The sequence below is a fragment of the Argopecten irradians genome, chromosome 3, assembly GCF_041381155.1.
Source record: "Argopecten irradians isolate NY chromosome 3, Ai_NY, whole genome shotgun sequence".
NCBI classification, from domain to species: Eukaryota; Metazoa; Mollusca; class Bivalvia; order Pectinida; family Pectinidae; genus Argopecten; species Argopecten irradians.
Window position 1 is genome coordinate 2,144,416 of NC_091136.1, and position 15,850 is coordinate 2,160,265.

Consider the following 15,850-nt stretch of genomic DNA (forward strand, 5'->3'; position numbering starts at 1 on the left):
GTGACCAGGTAGCTCAGTCGGTAGAGCACCGCTCTAGTGTTAGGGGGTCCCTGGTTCGAATTCTAGTCTGGGCGCTTCATTTTCTCCTCTCCTGTTACATATTAATTTTACATTTATTGCGAAACCAGTTATATATGTTATGAAAGCGCCCAAGAGGTAAACTCCGGTCAGATGAACCCTTAGCCAAAGCCGACTAGGTGAAAGGCGAGTGGCTTAACCACTACATCACCCGATCATCCTTACATACGACAGAAATATAAAGTACATGTATATGCTAGCAGTTAACACTATATTGGAATATTTATAGTTTGCACTGATATGGACGCAATAACCATGCTTTCTAGTATTATCATTATCAATGCATAATGATAGTACAACACGTGCTGCAATTATATTGTTACGGGAATAGTCGCTGGCGTAGCAACGTGGAGTCATGACCCCACTTTTGTTGGGAACATATGAATGACTCGATTCCAATCAGCAGTTCAATCGAATTCGTTGACGATAACGGGAGAAGAAAAATAGGGGTATTTTAATAAAAAAATATATGCAACTGTTGCGAGAATAAATAATATTTATTTACGTGAAAAACTGTAAATATAAGGAATAATTTTTTTTTGTTAAGGTTATAATGATAATGGAGCTCGTGTAAATTTCATGTAACCCGGCTTCGCCGGGGTTACCTAATTTACGCGCGCTCCATTATCATTATACCCTCGTAACCTCAACAAAATAAAAATATTTTCCTTAAATATAGAACTTTTGCTTGAAATATGTATACGAGGTACAGGTTTAAAGATGCTCCACCGCTGACAAATGGTATTTTTTCACTATCAAAAACAGGAGCAGACGATTTAGTATTTTTCTTCAGTTACAAAAGTTACTTACTTTACACCATTACCACCATTGAAGAGCTTAAGCTTCTAATTTTATTTCAAGTTAAAATATGAAAAATAATTAATTGCATCCCGAAAAAATTCCGTGTCACTATATCCTATATGGAATGAAGTACTGATTGCGCATGCACCAAAGGCTAAATAAATTATTTTATATTATTTTTTTTGTTAATTACACATATATATACACGATTAAACACCAATTATGGTTCAAATGATAAATATCATTTATGCTCTGTCGGCGGTGGAGCATCTTTAATAAAGTGTTACACATAATTAATGTAACTTTTACACACACTCACCTATAATGTATTCGATGATCCGCGAATTATCAAATTACAACCACATTACAATTGGTTCGTGACATAAAGAAATTGTAATTCAATGGTCATCTGCGTAGCTTACATATTGTATTTAACGATTAAGAAGGGGAGGAAACGGTAGAATATCAATAAATTATTCTTTTTAGTTACCGAATACTTATAGTCATTTTGACTTAGACATATGATGCTAAAGAAATAAAATATACCAAAATCTTACCATTATGACGAGGACCTGATGTATCCAAAGTGATATAATATGATAAAAAAAGTACCAGGAAACACTAGGATTGTAGATAGGAAGAATGTCCGGAACTGAATGTGTACCTGAGCTACAGCTACACAAACACTGAAAACGACTACTGCTCACTAAAATCAAATCAAACAAACAGAGTTTTAATGGCTCTCATTATTATGTTTCGTTTGTCAAGTGTACATTATTTACAGTCTTCAAATACCGTTACATAAAGAGATTTAAAGAACTCAACATATTGTGTATGAAGGCCAATGGCAGTCTTGGCGAATAGGACTTCAGGCGATGAACTCTATTCAAATTGAAGCATTCTTTTTAATCACCACACTTATTTACATTTCCTTACCCCAAAGAGAATCAGCTCTAGTGTTTCGTATTGACGTCATATAAACAGACAAGTTATAACATGGGGACGAACGCATACATTGGTATACTCGTACTGGGTTGCAACCAGGATAAGAATACATTGCTTCATCTTAATATAGAGCGACTCGGGAGAGGATCAATATAGACCATGCCTGACTATATCTTTTTGTCAACAAAATATTTGGACTTATTTCAGTAACACAATCATTTGTTTGGAAAAATAATTTCTCATGAAAGACTAGATGTTTATACATAATTAATATACAGTTTTGTAATCCAGATGGTCTCAAACTAGATTAGTGAGGGTGCGTCGATATAAGGTATATTTATTTCAATTAAAGGGATATAAATACATCTTAAACACCTTTTGTGTATCTATATGAAACAAGAAAAAACAATACACTGTGTATAAAAAGTATAATCTGTACATCGATGTACTACACAGATGCACACAGGTAAATCGGGATTTAATCAAATGCGAACCGACGTATCAAGTGATATTGCACAAATCAGGGGGATCAGTAATAAGTGTAATCATTTTTCTGTGACTAGTGTTTATTTGTAAACATTGCTCATCATCACATTTTATAGCAGAATAATTTCAGATGTCCAAACAAAGAAATGGAATGCTGTTATTTGTATGAGTTTGGTTCGTCTTTTTGCCAACTTTAACTTTAACTTAGGAATTTATATAAGCTTGTTTTCCGATCCCGAAATGTGTTTATTTACTGTACTATATGTATCATTATATGAATAAAATAATGTTTAAACTGACTTAGACATAACTTATTTGGAGTTATACCGATTTGAACGTAAACATTGCTAGCTTATCTTTAACATAGATATTAATAGTTTGTCATTGTAAAGGTAACTTAGATCATACTTGGTTGTTATTTTGATGTGATCTATAAAGGAAAACATTAACTTTATGTCATTATTATGCTTTTGATTTAGTTAAGGCATTACTAATGTTTATGTTTTTAAAAGTGTATATATATATATAAAACATTGTAATATAGTCCTAAGCAGTTTTTCTTAAGTCTCGTAATTATGATGGTTGTCCTCTTTACATCTTTTAGCAATTTTCAAATTGATTTGTTTACTATCATTTTCATTGGAACGTTAATTATGCGAATTTATGTTATAGCGTAAAATATCATATGTTATTGTTATTATAAGGATGTATTTACCATTACCATGTAACTGCTGTCGTTTCATTTATATTGACATCGAAAAACTCTACCTGTGCGTGTTAATCATAATAATTTAATTTGTCCGTGAAGCCAGAAAAATGGTTTTCTTTTGAGATATGTTTCATTTGTTGCGATAGCTTCCTTTGAACGCAGAATAATAGGTTTTTAATCCCATGCTATTAATCTCGGTGTGGGTTTCATACTTGTAAGCACAAATTCCGTGACTTAATAGTCTTTGTTAGAACCCACCGACGTAGACATATTCATCAACGTGGAAGGTCAACCTTGAATTGAAATAAATTGACTCGTCTACTTTTGAAGTTAAAGTAATTAGGGTTGGAATGCATTGCAAATAATGATATGTTTTTCTACGATAACTGAAAATAATACTCCTGAAAATATGGAAGGATTTGTTACGTTGTTTTGAATTTTAATCACAACTAAGATTGATATTGATATTTATATATTTATATACGTGTATGCACACAGACCATTTTGGATTTGGACATATTTTATATCTCTCTACGTATTCTATTTAAAGTTGGGGTTGGTTTGTTTGGGTTAACGTCCATTTAACGATCATTTTATGAGATCGAAGAAAGTCGGAGTAACCGGAGAAAACCCACCGACCTGCGATCAATACATGGGAGCTGCCTGACATGGAATTTGAACTCGTGACGGCCAAGAGGTTGATTTTTCCAAGTATTTATGCATATTTGCAACACTTTAACTTCACGATTTAAATAGCATATGTTAGCGACATATTATTGGTAATATTTAGTAAAATATTTTTTTTATAAATTGTACTGCGTGCATTTTATGCATGACGAATATGTTAAGATAGAGTTTGTACTTCGGCTTTCACTTTGGCTTCATCACTGCGCACCCTCAACTGACCGGTACGAGTAAGTAGTGAGGCGTCAAGAAAACACAACCTCCAATCAAGGAACCGAGGGAGCCAGCCAGTCTAGGGACTCAACCGGTATAGAAAGTTAGGGAGCCAGCCAGGCAAAGCGACCCTTGACAATATTTAACTGGATAAATATACCGTTATTACGACAAACGCATCAATAATGCATAAATATTTATTCTGATAACTGGTTATTGTAAAATTAAAAGTGTATGTAAACGTATTTTATAAATACAGGCTTTCTATCGACAGAAACATAATCTCTATGTACAGCAAAAGTAATGACTTTTTGCCATCTACTGTCTGTTAAATCGGTTTAAAATATTAAACATATTTATCTTTTTTTTTGAATTTTGATATTGAGAGTTTTGACGTTTAAGCATTAGTAAATTACCCACGCAGGGGTACACATATATAGCCACTGGTCAGTTCCGACATTGAGGGTTGAACAGACATATAGACCCTTATCAGAGGAAGTGTTCACAAATCTAAATAAAAATGTCTACATTCACGACTAAATAAAAAAAAAATCCCAGGTTGATGATGTAATTAATACTGACTAACTATCGCAAATAGTTGTGAATTTCTTCTGGGTCTAAGTTAAATATACAGGTAAATGTTTCTTTCCCATATCCACATACATTGAGTCAAAAGATTGAGTCAAACATTTACCAATAGGAAAGGGGACTGTATACATTATGTTAATGATGATGTGTTTCTCTCGATAACACTATAAAATAATTTTACACAATGACGAGCAACATTGAATAATTTGAAAATGGTTAATATCGTTAAAATAGTTAAACGAACAAAATGCCAAAGGGCTCATGTATCATTATAATTTAATTATAAAGTGTTTGACACTATTTGCATCATGTAGAATCCAAATTATGACCGTTGTACCTGGGATCAGATACATGTATATATACCTTACATCGACAGAAGTAACTGTGAACCAACTTTCTTTTGCGTGCGATTTACTTTCGCGGATTTTGCGATCCAAGTAAATTTGCGAAATTTTATCTTCGCGAATTAAAATTAACATAATTAATTTTTGAAATTACCGAATAATTGTCTTCGCTAACTTGTTTTGAAATGGAAATCGCGAAATTTATTAGCCGCGAAAGAATGTCAGTTTACAGTAATCATAATGTGTATCATACATGACACATTGTTAGCTTTCCATACATACATTGTACATCGAATGTGTATCATACATGACACATTGTTAGCATTCCATACATACATTGTACATCGAATGTGTATCATACATGACACATTGTTAGCATTCCATACATACATGACACATTGTTAGCATTCCATACAGACATTGTACATCGAATGTGTATCATACATGACACATTGTTAGCATTCCATACATGCATTGTACATCGAATGTGTATCATACATGACACATTGTTAGCATTCCATACATACATGACACATTGTTAGCATTCCATACATACATTGTACATCGAATGTGTATCATACATGACACATTGTTAGCATTCCATACATACATGACACATTGTTAGCATTCCATGCATACATTGTACATCGAATGTGTATCATACATCACACATTGTTAGCATTCAATACATACATTGTACATCGATTGACTACAGTTGTACTATATTTTAGCCTTGGTTTATTACGCCACAGATGCAGTTAAATTGCATTGTGAATCAAACTAAAAATTATTTTAATATATTACGTAGACTGACCACACAACGATTCGATGTTCGAGATGGAAAATTCCTCGACTAAATTCACACCTCTTGTTTGGCAATACGTGGTGGACAAAATGTTTTATCTTATTTTTAATTCTCTAAAATTGAGTTCGGTATGTCACACAGCTTTCGGTAACTTAGCTGAGGTTGAGGTCATTCCGGTACAGTGCTCAATTCCTTAGAATCAGATTCTGGAGGTAACGGTGAGGGTACCTTTTCAGCAGCCAGCATTTCAACAAACTCTGAAAATAAACATCAACAGTATAGTACAAACCCTGTTGTACATTGTATGTATAGCAGGTTATCAATAATATCATATGAATATCTGCTTCACACGCTAGTATTTTGCGGTCTTTTGTGGAATATTTGCGCGAGAAAATAAATCCTAATGTGATAATTTATCAAATGGAGCTCAATAAGTGTTTCTATTTTGCCGATACGTTGTACTTGGACAGTAAATAATATCAAAGATATTAAAAAAACGAGGTACACATATTCGTCACATAGTTAAAATGCATAAATTGTATTACTTTATGCTTATTTCATCGTCGGTACCTTTAAGAATATTCTTAGCAATGTCATGTTAATCAATCATCAATCAATCAATTTTGATGAAATGTCGAAAGCCAACTGAGGAATATGTTGAAGATACATAAGTACATGAATAGTTATCAATTTTACTGGATGAATAATTTACTGCTTGATGATGACCATTATGGTCAATATTTAGTGTTATTATACCTCACTTTCATTTAGAATGTTCTGATTGGATTAAACTTGATCACATGACACTGAATAAGTTAGATGTTTCCCTCGGAATTGGAAGGCGAGGGAAATAACCCCAGGGAAAAAAACCCCGAGGGAAATAACCCCAGGGAAATAACCCCCGAGGGAAATAACCCCAGGGAAATAACCCGTTGGAAGCTCCGCACGTGACCGGAAGTTGACGTCATCTGCAACGTCAACCAACAATGGCAACGGTGTTGTTTATTTTTTTGTAGCCCAACGAATTTAACAACGTTGTTGTTGGGAAATATCTTCATGGGTTCTTTTAACAGAGATTTCTTTTAATTTTGTTCGGTATAATAAAATAATTATGTCCCTATGTGTCGGGATACATCTAGAATTGTCTCCCTGAAAAGAGTTATTTTCTCTCGGGCTTCGCCCTCGAGAAAATAACTCTTTCCAGGGAGACAATTCTAGATGTATCCCTCCACAGAGGGCCATAATTGTATATGGTTTAAGTTAGCGAACTGTTCATTACCTATGTAATTGATCCTACCGTCCCCGTCAGCGTCTGCATCCGTGATCATCTCCTCCACCTCCTCCTCAGACAACTTCTCCCCCATGCTGGTCATCGCGTGCCGTAACTCGCTAGCTGTGATATACCCGTCTCCGTCTAGATCGAACACTCGGAACGCCTCGCGGAGGTCCTCCTTCGAACCACGGTCTTTCATTCTTCGGGACATCATAGAAAGGAATTCCGGGAAATCTATTTCACCGTTTCCTATTTGAATTTTACAAAACAAAATTGTTTTCGTATGACATCACATAAGAAGATGTCTCCGGGGCCCAGTTTCACAAACATTCTATAAAAAAAGAAATTGCCTAACTCTAAATTAACCTTAGGATAGTATTACAGAGTTATATGATGGCTAATGATATACTTTCCTATGAAGAATGTTAAGCTAATATTCATTAAAGTTAAGGAATGTTCATGAAACTGGACCCTGACAGCTTTTCAGTATTGTCTTAATATTTTTGTAAATACTGTTTTAACGATATGTACCGGAATATAACTTTAATAGCCTTTTTAATTTGATTTTTGATTTCGCGGAAATAAAGTTTACTACGACGTATTAAACCAAATAAGAAAACAGGCTATGGAATAAAAGATATATTAAAATTGTACACAAACCGTCTTCATCAACCTCGAGCATCATGTCATGGAGGTCATTATCGGACAGGTTTTCCCCAAGTGACCGGAGAACTACCCCTAGCTCCCGCTCCGTGATCACACCATCACCGTCCTGGTCAAATGTCTTAAACACGTCACGCATTTCTGAAAGGTGAACCAAACCCGAACAAAAATGGCGGTTTGTGTTATACATACATTACACTTCTTATTTGTTCTAAAAAGACAGTAAAAATGCATCCATGATATTCCAGGAGTTACGATCACTTACGATCTGCATCCATGAACTATACCATAGCAATACTGAAGGCCCTAAGTGCGACATCGGATCAGCAGGTAGTATGTTCCGATGATGTCTTCAAATGAATCGAATAGTGGTACATTGTATGGATCTGAAAGTGAAGTGTCGGTCTACGTAAATTTTAAATGGACGTGTCTACAGCTCTGTGATTGGTCAGTTTGTTTTTCTTCTGAACTACCTTCAGTTTTGCTATGACATGTTTCAAGGGTGCAGAGGTCGTAAGTAAGCGTATTCCCTAGAAAATTGAGGATGACAAACATGAAATATAGTAGAATTAATTTCATTGTCGGTTAGGTAATACGACCAAGTAGAGAACAGTCGCGAATAATCTGCTTTACATCTAGGGTTAATATTTCCAGTGGGTGTACGGCATCTTTATATAAAAAACAAAAGTCGATTGTACTATTTATTAAGCTGGTAAATGTGCCTTAATATCATGTGTATTTAAATGCTGGCAAAGTTTGTTTCATTCATTTACGCCATATTGATATTATTACAATGTACACTGCGTTTGCTTATTAATTTACTAGAATCTTGTAAAAGTTGAAAAATCTAAAAGTAGGTTCAAGTATTTCAGCATTACTAACACAAACAGCAGGATTTGCTTTTGTTTTTGCTTAGTTTTTAAATATAACTGTCTCTGGACACTTTGCAAACCTTGAGCAAATTCACATTCTTTCTCGTTTGACTCGCATGACCCCGGTGAATGATTTTGAAAATGATTTAATAATGTTGTCTACTTACCTTTTATTTGTACCAAGGTCATACCATACCTTTCCATTAACATTTGCTGCAAAGTTAATACAGTTTCATCTTAAATATATATTAACATGAGTAAGTACAGATGTATCTGTAACTGAAATTATTGATCTTAGAAAACAAAAAAACAGACAAATGTAACTTAAATCTAACTATCATTCAAAAAAGTAATGAGCATGATTTCGTATTAAGAATGAATACCTACCAAAGTCATGGTGTTTTGCTTTTAAATACAAGGTTAAGCTCAAATCTCCAGACTAGTCGTTGATTTCCTTGTTCTTCTTCTCCGCCAGTCAAGTTGAAACACATCTATCTGTCACTTTCAATGAGCGTATCAATTCCTTACTAAAGTTCTACATTATATTTAATTACATTCAGAATATTTTAATGGGATTATCGGCATACTGCAATAATTTAGTCCCTCTTCAGCAAATCACAAATATGTTTGGATGAGAAATGCAAATTATGTTGAGTAATTACGAAAAGAAGTCATAGATCCTCGTTCTAATAGAATTTTAGATAGCGAAAACATCTGTTACTTTAGGTACGAAGGCCGCACTGGTTACATTATCAAGCAGAACAGGGCTCTTTTATTGGCCCTTGAATATTTAAATTATTTATCTTACATGGAGATTCTGACCTAAGCTCAACAATAGGATTGAACCTATTAAACGCCGTTATGGGTTTGTCCCATACTAAATGTCCTCTTTGTGCTACTGTTGATGACATCACGCGTGGATTAATGGGGGGCAAACCAGACACATCGAACTTTATCTGGATTTAATGTTTTTTGTATTTAAATCGACAAAGAATAGAAGACTTACGTAAGGTGGTGTGATTTACATTTTATATCGTATGCACCTGATCCTAGACTGACGTTTTGATGAAATAAACAAACTAACATTTACAAAGAACCAACATAATCAAATTTTTAGATTGTTATAATCACATTTTTATACCTTACTAGATATATGTCAGACGAACTTTTCTCCCATACTTGACAGGGTTATCCCGCGCTTGCTGGAGAAAAGATTAGTAGAATCTAACATGGGTATGTCAAGTGGTCAGGGATATCTCAACCCGAGTGAAAGATTTTAGCTAATCAACCCGAGGCTTGCCCAGGGTTGATGGTCACAATATTTTCACGGGGGTTGAAATATTCTTGTCTACCTGACTGGCCCATCTAAGATTCTTTTTCTCACATACTTACACTGTGTGAAACTGGTGAAAATGCATTGATGACATCACTGTCTAGTGTGTGTGAGCTGTATTTTCCCTACCCCGGTAAAAGACTTTTCCCTACCCCGGTAAAAGACAGAATTTTCTCCCAAACTTATCCCACGGTTGCCAGGGAAAAGATAATTCTGCCTTTTACCGTGGTAAGTGAAAAAAAGCTCACATGCGCGAAACAATGACGTCACGTCATCATTACATGCGGTGACTATTGTCGACGACGTTATTGCGACGTTTATATAATGGCGGCGCTTTGGAAATGTTTCTAAATGACTACATTTTCATAATGCTTCGTTTAAGGATGGGAAAAAAATCAAACTTGGATCTGTCAGATGGACTGGAATATCTCAACCCTTGTGACAGATTTTGGTAGAGAAGCCAAAATCTTGGTTGAGATATCACTGTCCATCTGACACGCCCATGTAATATTCTATAATTCCATGACAATACTAGTCTTCCTCTATTAAGTAGCATCCAAATTCAAAATAGAACTCTCAGCTACCAGACGACAAGAGAGAAAATGTAAAGGAAAGATTATTTGGCCTTGTATAAGTCAGTACTGCATTTGAATATTTTACCAAGATGATGTCACTAAAACACCCGCTATAATAAGAGTCTGCATCACCTTCATAAATATATCAGGTAATATTTAGCTCAAACACCTGGCAACTGTGCCTTTTTAGCTCAAACACCTGGCAACTGTGCCTTTTTAGCTCAAACACCTGGCAAATGTGCCTTAACTGAGCAAAACTTTTGACATGATATTTATTCAGTTATCTATTGAAAACCATACGGTTTGATAAGCTGTGAAAAACAATCAAATGGACAAAAAACTATTCATGACTGAATAATATAATAAAAATGGACAAGACATAAGGCTTCAGTTACCTTTAGCTGATTAATTAACAAGTTTCTCATTTCACTATACACGTAGTTAAATCTATGAAGTTTCATATGCTAAGGGAGATCACTCTGTATGCTATAGCCGACTGGGTGTACTTCGTATATTAGACTAATATACATGTACAGCTTGCAACAGGCAAGGTTACGTTGCATTATAAAAACCAAGAAAAGAAAAAATGCACATTGAATATATGTCCAATATATTTTTTATTTGTTTCATACGTTAACCAAAACACTGGACATTGATGAAGAGATCCATGTTGTTTCTTTATTTCTTTATTTTTCACTTTAAACAATAGAAAAACATTAAACTCTCAAACAAGGGGAAACCGTTAGCATCAAACGTGTGTTCGTCTAAGTTATTTTTAAAATCACAGACAATTCACACAAGAAGGTATTGAACATGTATCAAAACATGTACATACATTTCACAGGATTTAATCAAATAATTGTATGATTTTGCTGTCTAATGAGTCAAATAAGTATTCTAATTTTCATAATTAGGACCAATCGTCAAAATTAGACATCAGCCGAGATAATGAGTTTAAGATGAGGTGGCGACGATTAATTACACTTCAGCTCTAGTGGGTTGTGACTTTACATACATGGCTGTGGCATCATGCCTTATAAATATTATATGTTGCAGAATGGCTATTTTGCTGTCATCATTTTAACAAACTCTGAAACGAAAAAAAGGCCGAATAAAGTAAGAATGGGACATTTAATAACATCGCTTTTGAGAAAACGATTGTTTAGAGACATTTGCATATTTCATATCGTTCCCGTGTAAGTACATTAATTGCTATTTTCAATCATTGTACAGTATTTTATATACTTCACTAATTCATTAAATTTAACAAAGTTGTGATATAACTTAATTGTTTGATATTTTTTATCAACACCTTCATCAATGCTGAACATATTGTTACCTTCATAGTTGACGTGTCCATCGCCGTCTACATCCGCTTCCCGGATCATTTCATCAACCTCCTCGTCTGTTAACCTTTCTCCGAGATTCGTCATCACGTGACGTAATTCGGCTGCACTGATTAGTCCGTTTCCGTCCCTGTCGAATACCCTAAACGCTTCAGTAAGCTCCTCGTGAGAGTCCATACTAGTCATTTTTCTCGCCATCATCGTTAGAAACTCCTCGAAGTCAATCTCCCCGTTTCCTGTGACATGAAACATTAGCGGATATGTATAAAACGTGTGCGTTTCTGTTGTAATGCAACAAACTACTAATGTCATACATTCGATAACTTCTTAAAATGTTCTTAAAACATATCACACGAAAATTAGAAATGGTATTTTGAGACAAGAAAACGACGTTATTTCTTGTCATTTGACGTCATTAGTTGTATAATGTATATATTTGTTTGCTTGGACAATCTCGCGATCTTTAAGTTAATAATCATTTGTGGGGAAAATGTTTTAAAATATCAATTTTAAATTGAAATATGCTTTACTGGTTCGTTTTCCTGTTATCATTTGGGTTTTTTTTTCGTTTGTGGATACTCATGTTTAGCTAAATGAATCTACCGCGATATACATATACTTACACAGTAACTATTTCGGGGATCGGGAGATAAGAGATATATAAAAAATGTCAATACATTTAGGATCAGAACACAAAAATCAAGAAAAGAACATAAAATCCCAATTCTAAATAACAGGCGACAATTACATGTGTATAACACCGCTGGTGTAGATTCAATGAAATGTTTCAACAATTACTTAAAAACTGATCAACTGGTGAAAAGATATGTCTTTCCCGTTAAAATAATAGTAATAAAATATGTGATGTTAAATGATGTTTGAACCACCATCGGCAAGCTGACTTAAATATTTTCTGTATACGTTTGTTTTAGCTGAATATTTTACCTAAGCCATTGATTTTCCGATGAAATCTCAAGTTTCCATAAACCTTCCTTCTGGATACATACAAAGCTAGAATAGGGAGTTGATATTGTACACACGGATGCAAAAGGTTTTTTTGCCGTCTGAGCTAGCTTAAAATAAATCTTGACTAGACCTTCATTCGTCAAAGGAGATAAAATCAAATGGATCTTCGATTTTTGAAACGAGGAGTATTAAACCGGTCACATATAAGATATAGAAACCTAGCACAGCCAATAAAACTAGTCAGGTAAACGAGTTTTCCTTTCCGAAAGGATGGTCAATATCTTACATAAACTGTAATGGATGGCATCCGACCCGATAGCCTTACTTACAAATTAAATTGAACAAGGGACATAATTACAATTAGAATCTTTGTGATTGAAATAAATACGACTTAATTAACGAATTAAATACAAAATGTTAGCTGCTGTAGTTGTGTATTCCTATCGTTGTATACACATCTGTGGAACGTTGCTATGTAATTTCTCCCATTCTTGACATTTAGTATGAGAAAAACAGAATCTAACATGGGCCAGTCAGATGGACCCTCGTGGAGGATTATGACCATCAACCTTCAGAAAGCCACAGGTTGACCAGCCAAAAAAATTCATTCTGGTTGATAAACCCCTGTCCACTTGTAAGATTTTATTAATCTATGTCAGTGAAATACTTTCTTTTTTTTGTTCAAATACGGTATTGTAATGAATTCTCCATTCCTGATGACTTCAAAACATTATGCGTGAAGAAAAATAGAGTAAGCCCAATTTTCCAATCATTTTTTTATTTTTTTATCAAGGACCTTAACTATGATCTCAAAAATCATTTAGTATTAATATTGTCTATATGACATCTAGATACTGAACCTTACTTTGAAATTAATTAATCAAATTGATTTCAAAATATGCATCGAACAATTCCATTTATCATGTTACCCCGAAAAATAAGCAATTCCGAGAATATTTAAAACTGTTATGATTTTGCTCCTATTCAGTCGAAACATTATCTTAAATGAATATATTTACATATGCCCCTATATAATCAACGGGAGGGGAGTTGCGTTCAAATTAGCGTAAACGCAACGACGTATGAATACAAACCCAGAGTAGGATCGGACTACTTCTAGTTCACGCTTCGGTAAGATTTTGCGTCATATGATAATCTAAATAAACTTTAATTACTTAATTTTCATTTTACCTTTTCACAGATGACATATTTGCTTTGAATTTTAAACTAAAAAACGATTTCGGTCTTCTATTTGTCTCAAGACTGATCCTTAAGCGGCACAGACAATATCATGCTGGTCATTAGCCTACTCGGTTGGCCTACTGTATGAAGTGTAAACAAATTTTCCTCGTTGTCGGATTACAAAATAATAATAAAGAGTTGTTATAAAATCCAATTAAAATGTATTTGACATCAAAACAGAATATGTGTTCAAGTATTGTAACTGTAATAAACAACAAAAAGAATCGCTGGTCGAGGCTACAACCGAGGGCTTTCCTCAGGAATGTTCGAGGAATTCCATAGTTACGTCAGTCACACACCATGCAAACACTTGTCTATCATTCGTAGAACAAAATAAAAGTCGTGACTATGAAGAATTTAGTCTATATCGCGTACGTAGACCGATACATACAGTACAAACATTCAGCAGCTCAACAGTCATACCATTTGATCAACAGGCTATTTCACAGTTACTTTCCTCGGTTGAAAATCAAATATGGCGGCTCGCTCCACTTCGGACCGCATCACTACCCTGACAACGATAATATACCGGTAGTCGTTCCGCCTCGGTTATCTCATTTTTTATTCGAAATGGACATTATTGATACTTTATCAAATTGAAAAAAAAATCCAACATAATTTAAAAATAATTTAAAGGTGTCATTGTTATATTTCAAATCAAACTGAAGCTATAACATTCAACAATCGGAACTATATCTTCGGTCATCCTGACTACCGCAGTTACTCAACTTAGCAACCATCACCGTTTTAAGTTTGACGTAAAAGTAGACTTATTTATGTAAATATAAAGATTGAACAGTGTTTTGATTGCGTTAAAGGTGGTATGAACGCAATGGGATACAGACATATTCTACATGTAGCGCTAACGCGCTACATTGAATATGTCTGTATCCCATTGCGTTCATACCGCCTTTAACGCAATCAAAACACTGTTCAATCTCTATGAATATTTACTTACCGTCAGCGTCCACCTCGTTGATCATGTCCTGTAACTCAGCTTCCGTTGGGTTCTGACCTAGTGACCTCATCACTGTCCCCAACTCTTTGGTTGTTATGGTACCGTCGCCATCTTTGTCAAACAAGCTAAACGCCTCTTTAAATTCTATAAATATATTTTGCAATTATCTATCATAACAAATGATGATAAGTTCATTTAGGTAAGTGACACAGAATCAATATCTCGAACAATAATAACAACAATTCACCAATGCATTCCTTGGTGTTAAGTGTCTAATGTAAGATAATGGTAATTGTTTTACATATATTTATCAACACATATACAAATATCATTACATTAATATACAGTAATGGATGACCTTTACTGACCTGCAATCTGATCCTCCGTCAGGGCCTCCATTACGGCCTCTGTCTGAAATTACATTAAAAGTAGTGTTAATAAATGGAAGTACAATTGTCAGATCACATCGTATAACATATTGAGCACATATTTATATAGATGTATGATGTGTGATTTCGTTTAAAATGAATTGTTCAAAAACAGTGTTAAGGTTTGACTATACCAATCATGGATGGTTGACTATACCAATCATGGATGGTTGACTATACCAATCATGGATGGTATGACTATGCCAATCATGGATGGTTTGACTATGCCAATCATGGATGGTTTGACTATGCCAATCATGGATGGTTTGACTATGCCAATCATGGATGGTTTGACTATGCCAATCATGGATGGTTTGACTATGCCAATCATGGATGGTATGACTATGTCAATCATGGATGGTTTGACTATGTCAATCATGGATGGTATGACTATGCCAATCATGGATGGTTTGACTTTGCCAATCATGGATGGTTTGACTATGCCAATCATGAATGGTATGACTATGCCAATCATGGATGGCTTGACTATGCCAATCATGGATGGTTGACTATGCCAATCATGGATGGTTTGACTATGCCA

At 34.6% G+C, this 15,850-nt stretch overlaps 1 protein-coding gene and 1 pseudogene across 1 annotated transcript in view; both read right to left on the reverse strand.

Moving 5' to 3' along the window:
- LOC138320192 (uncharacterized) overlaps window positions 1-1,595 on the reverse strand; it is a 40,212-nt gene extending 38,617 nt beyond the window's left edge. Inside the window, exon 1 of the mRNA XM_069263237.1 lies at window positions 1,437-1,595. Coding sequence (XP_069119338.1) covers window positions 1,437-1,439 — 3 coding nt within the window. The 5' untranslated portion in view covers window positions 1,440-1,595. The remainder of the gene's footprint in view (window positions 1-1,436) is intronic.
- A 2,486-nt stretch (window positions 1,596-4,081) lies between these two features.
- On the reverse strand, window positions 4,082-15,304 carry LOC138320193 (uncharacterized; annotated as a pseudogene).
- Between the last annotated feature and the right edge of the window lie 546 nt (window positions 15,305-15,850).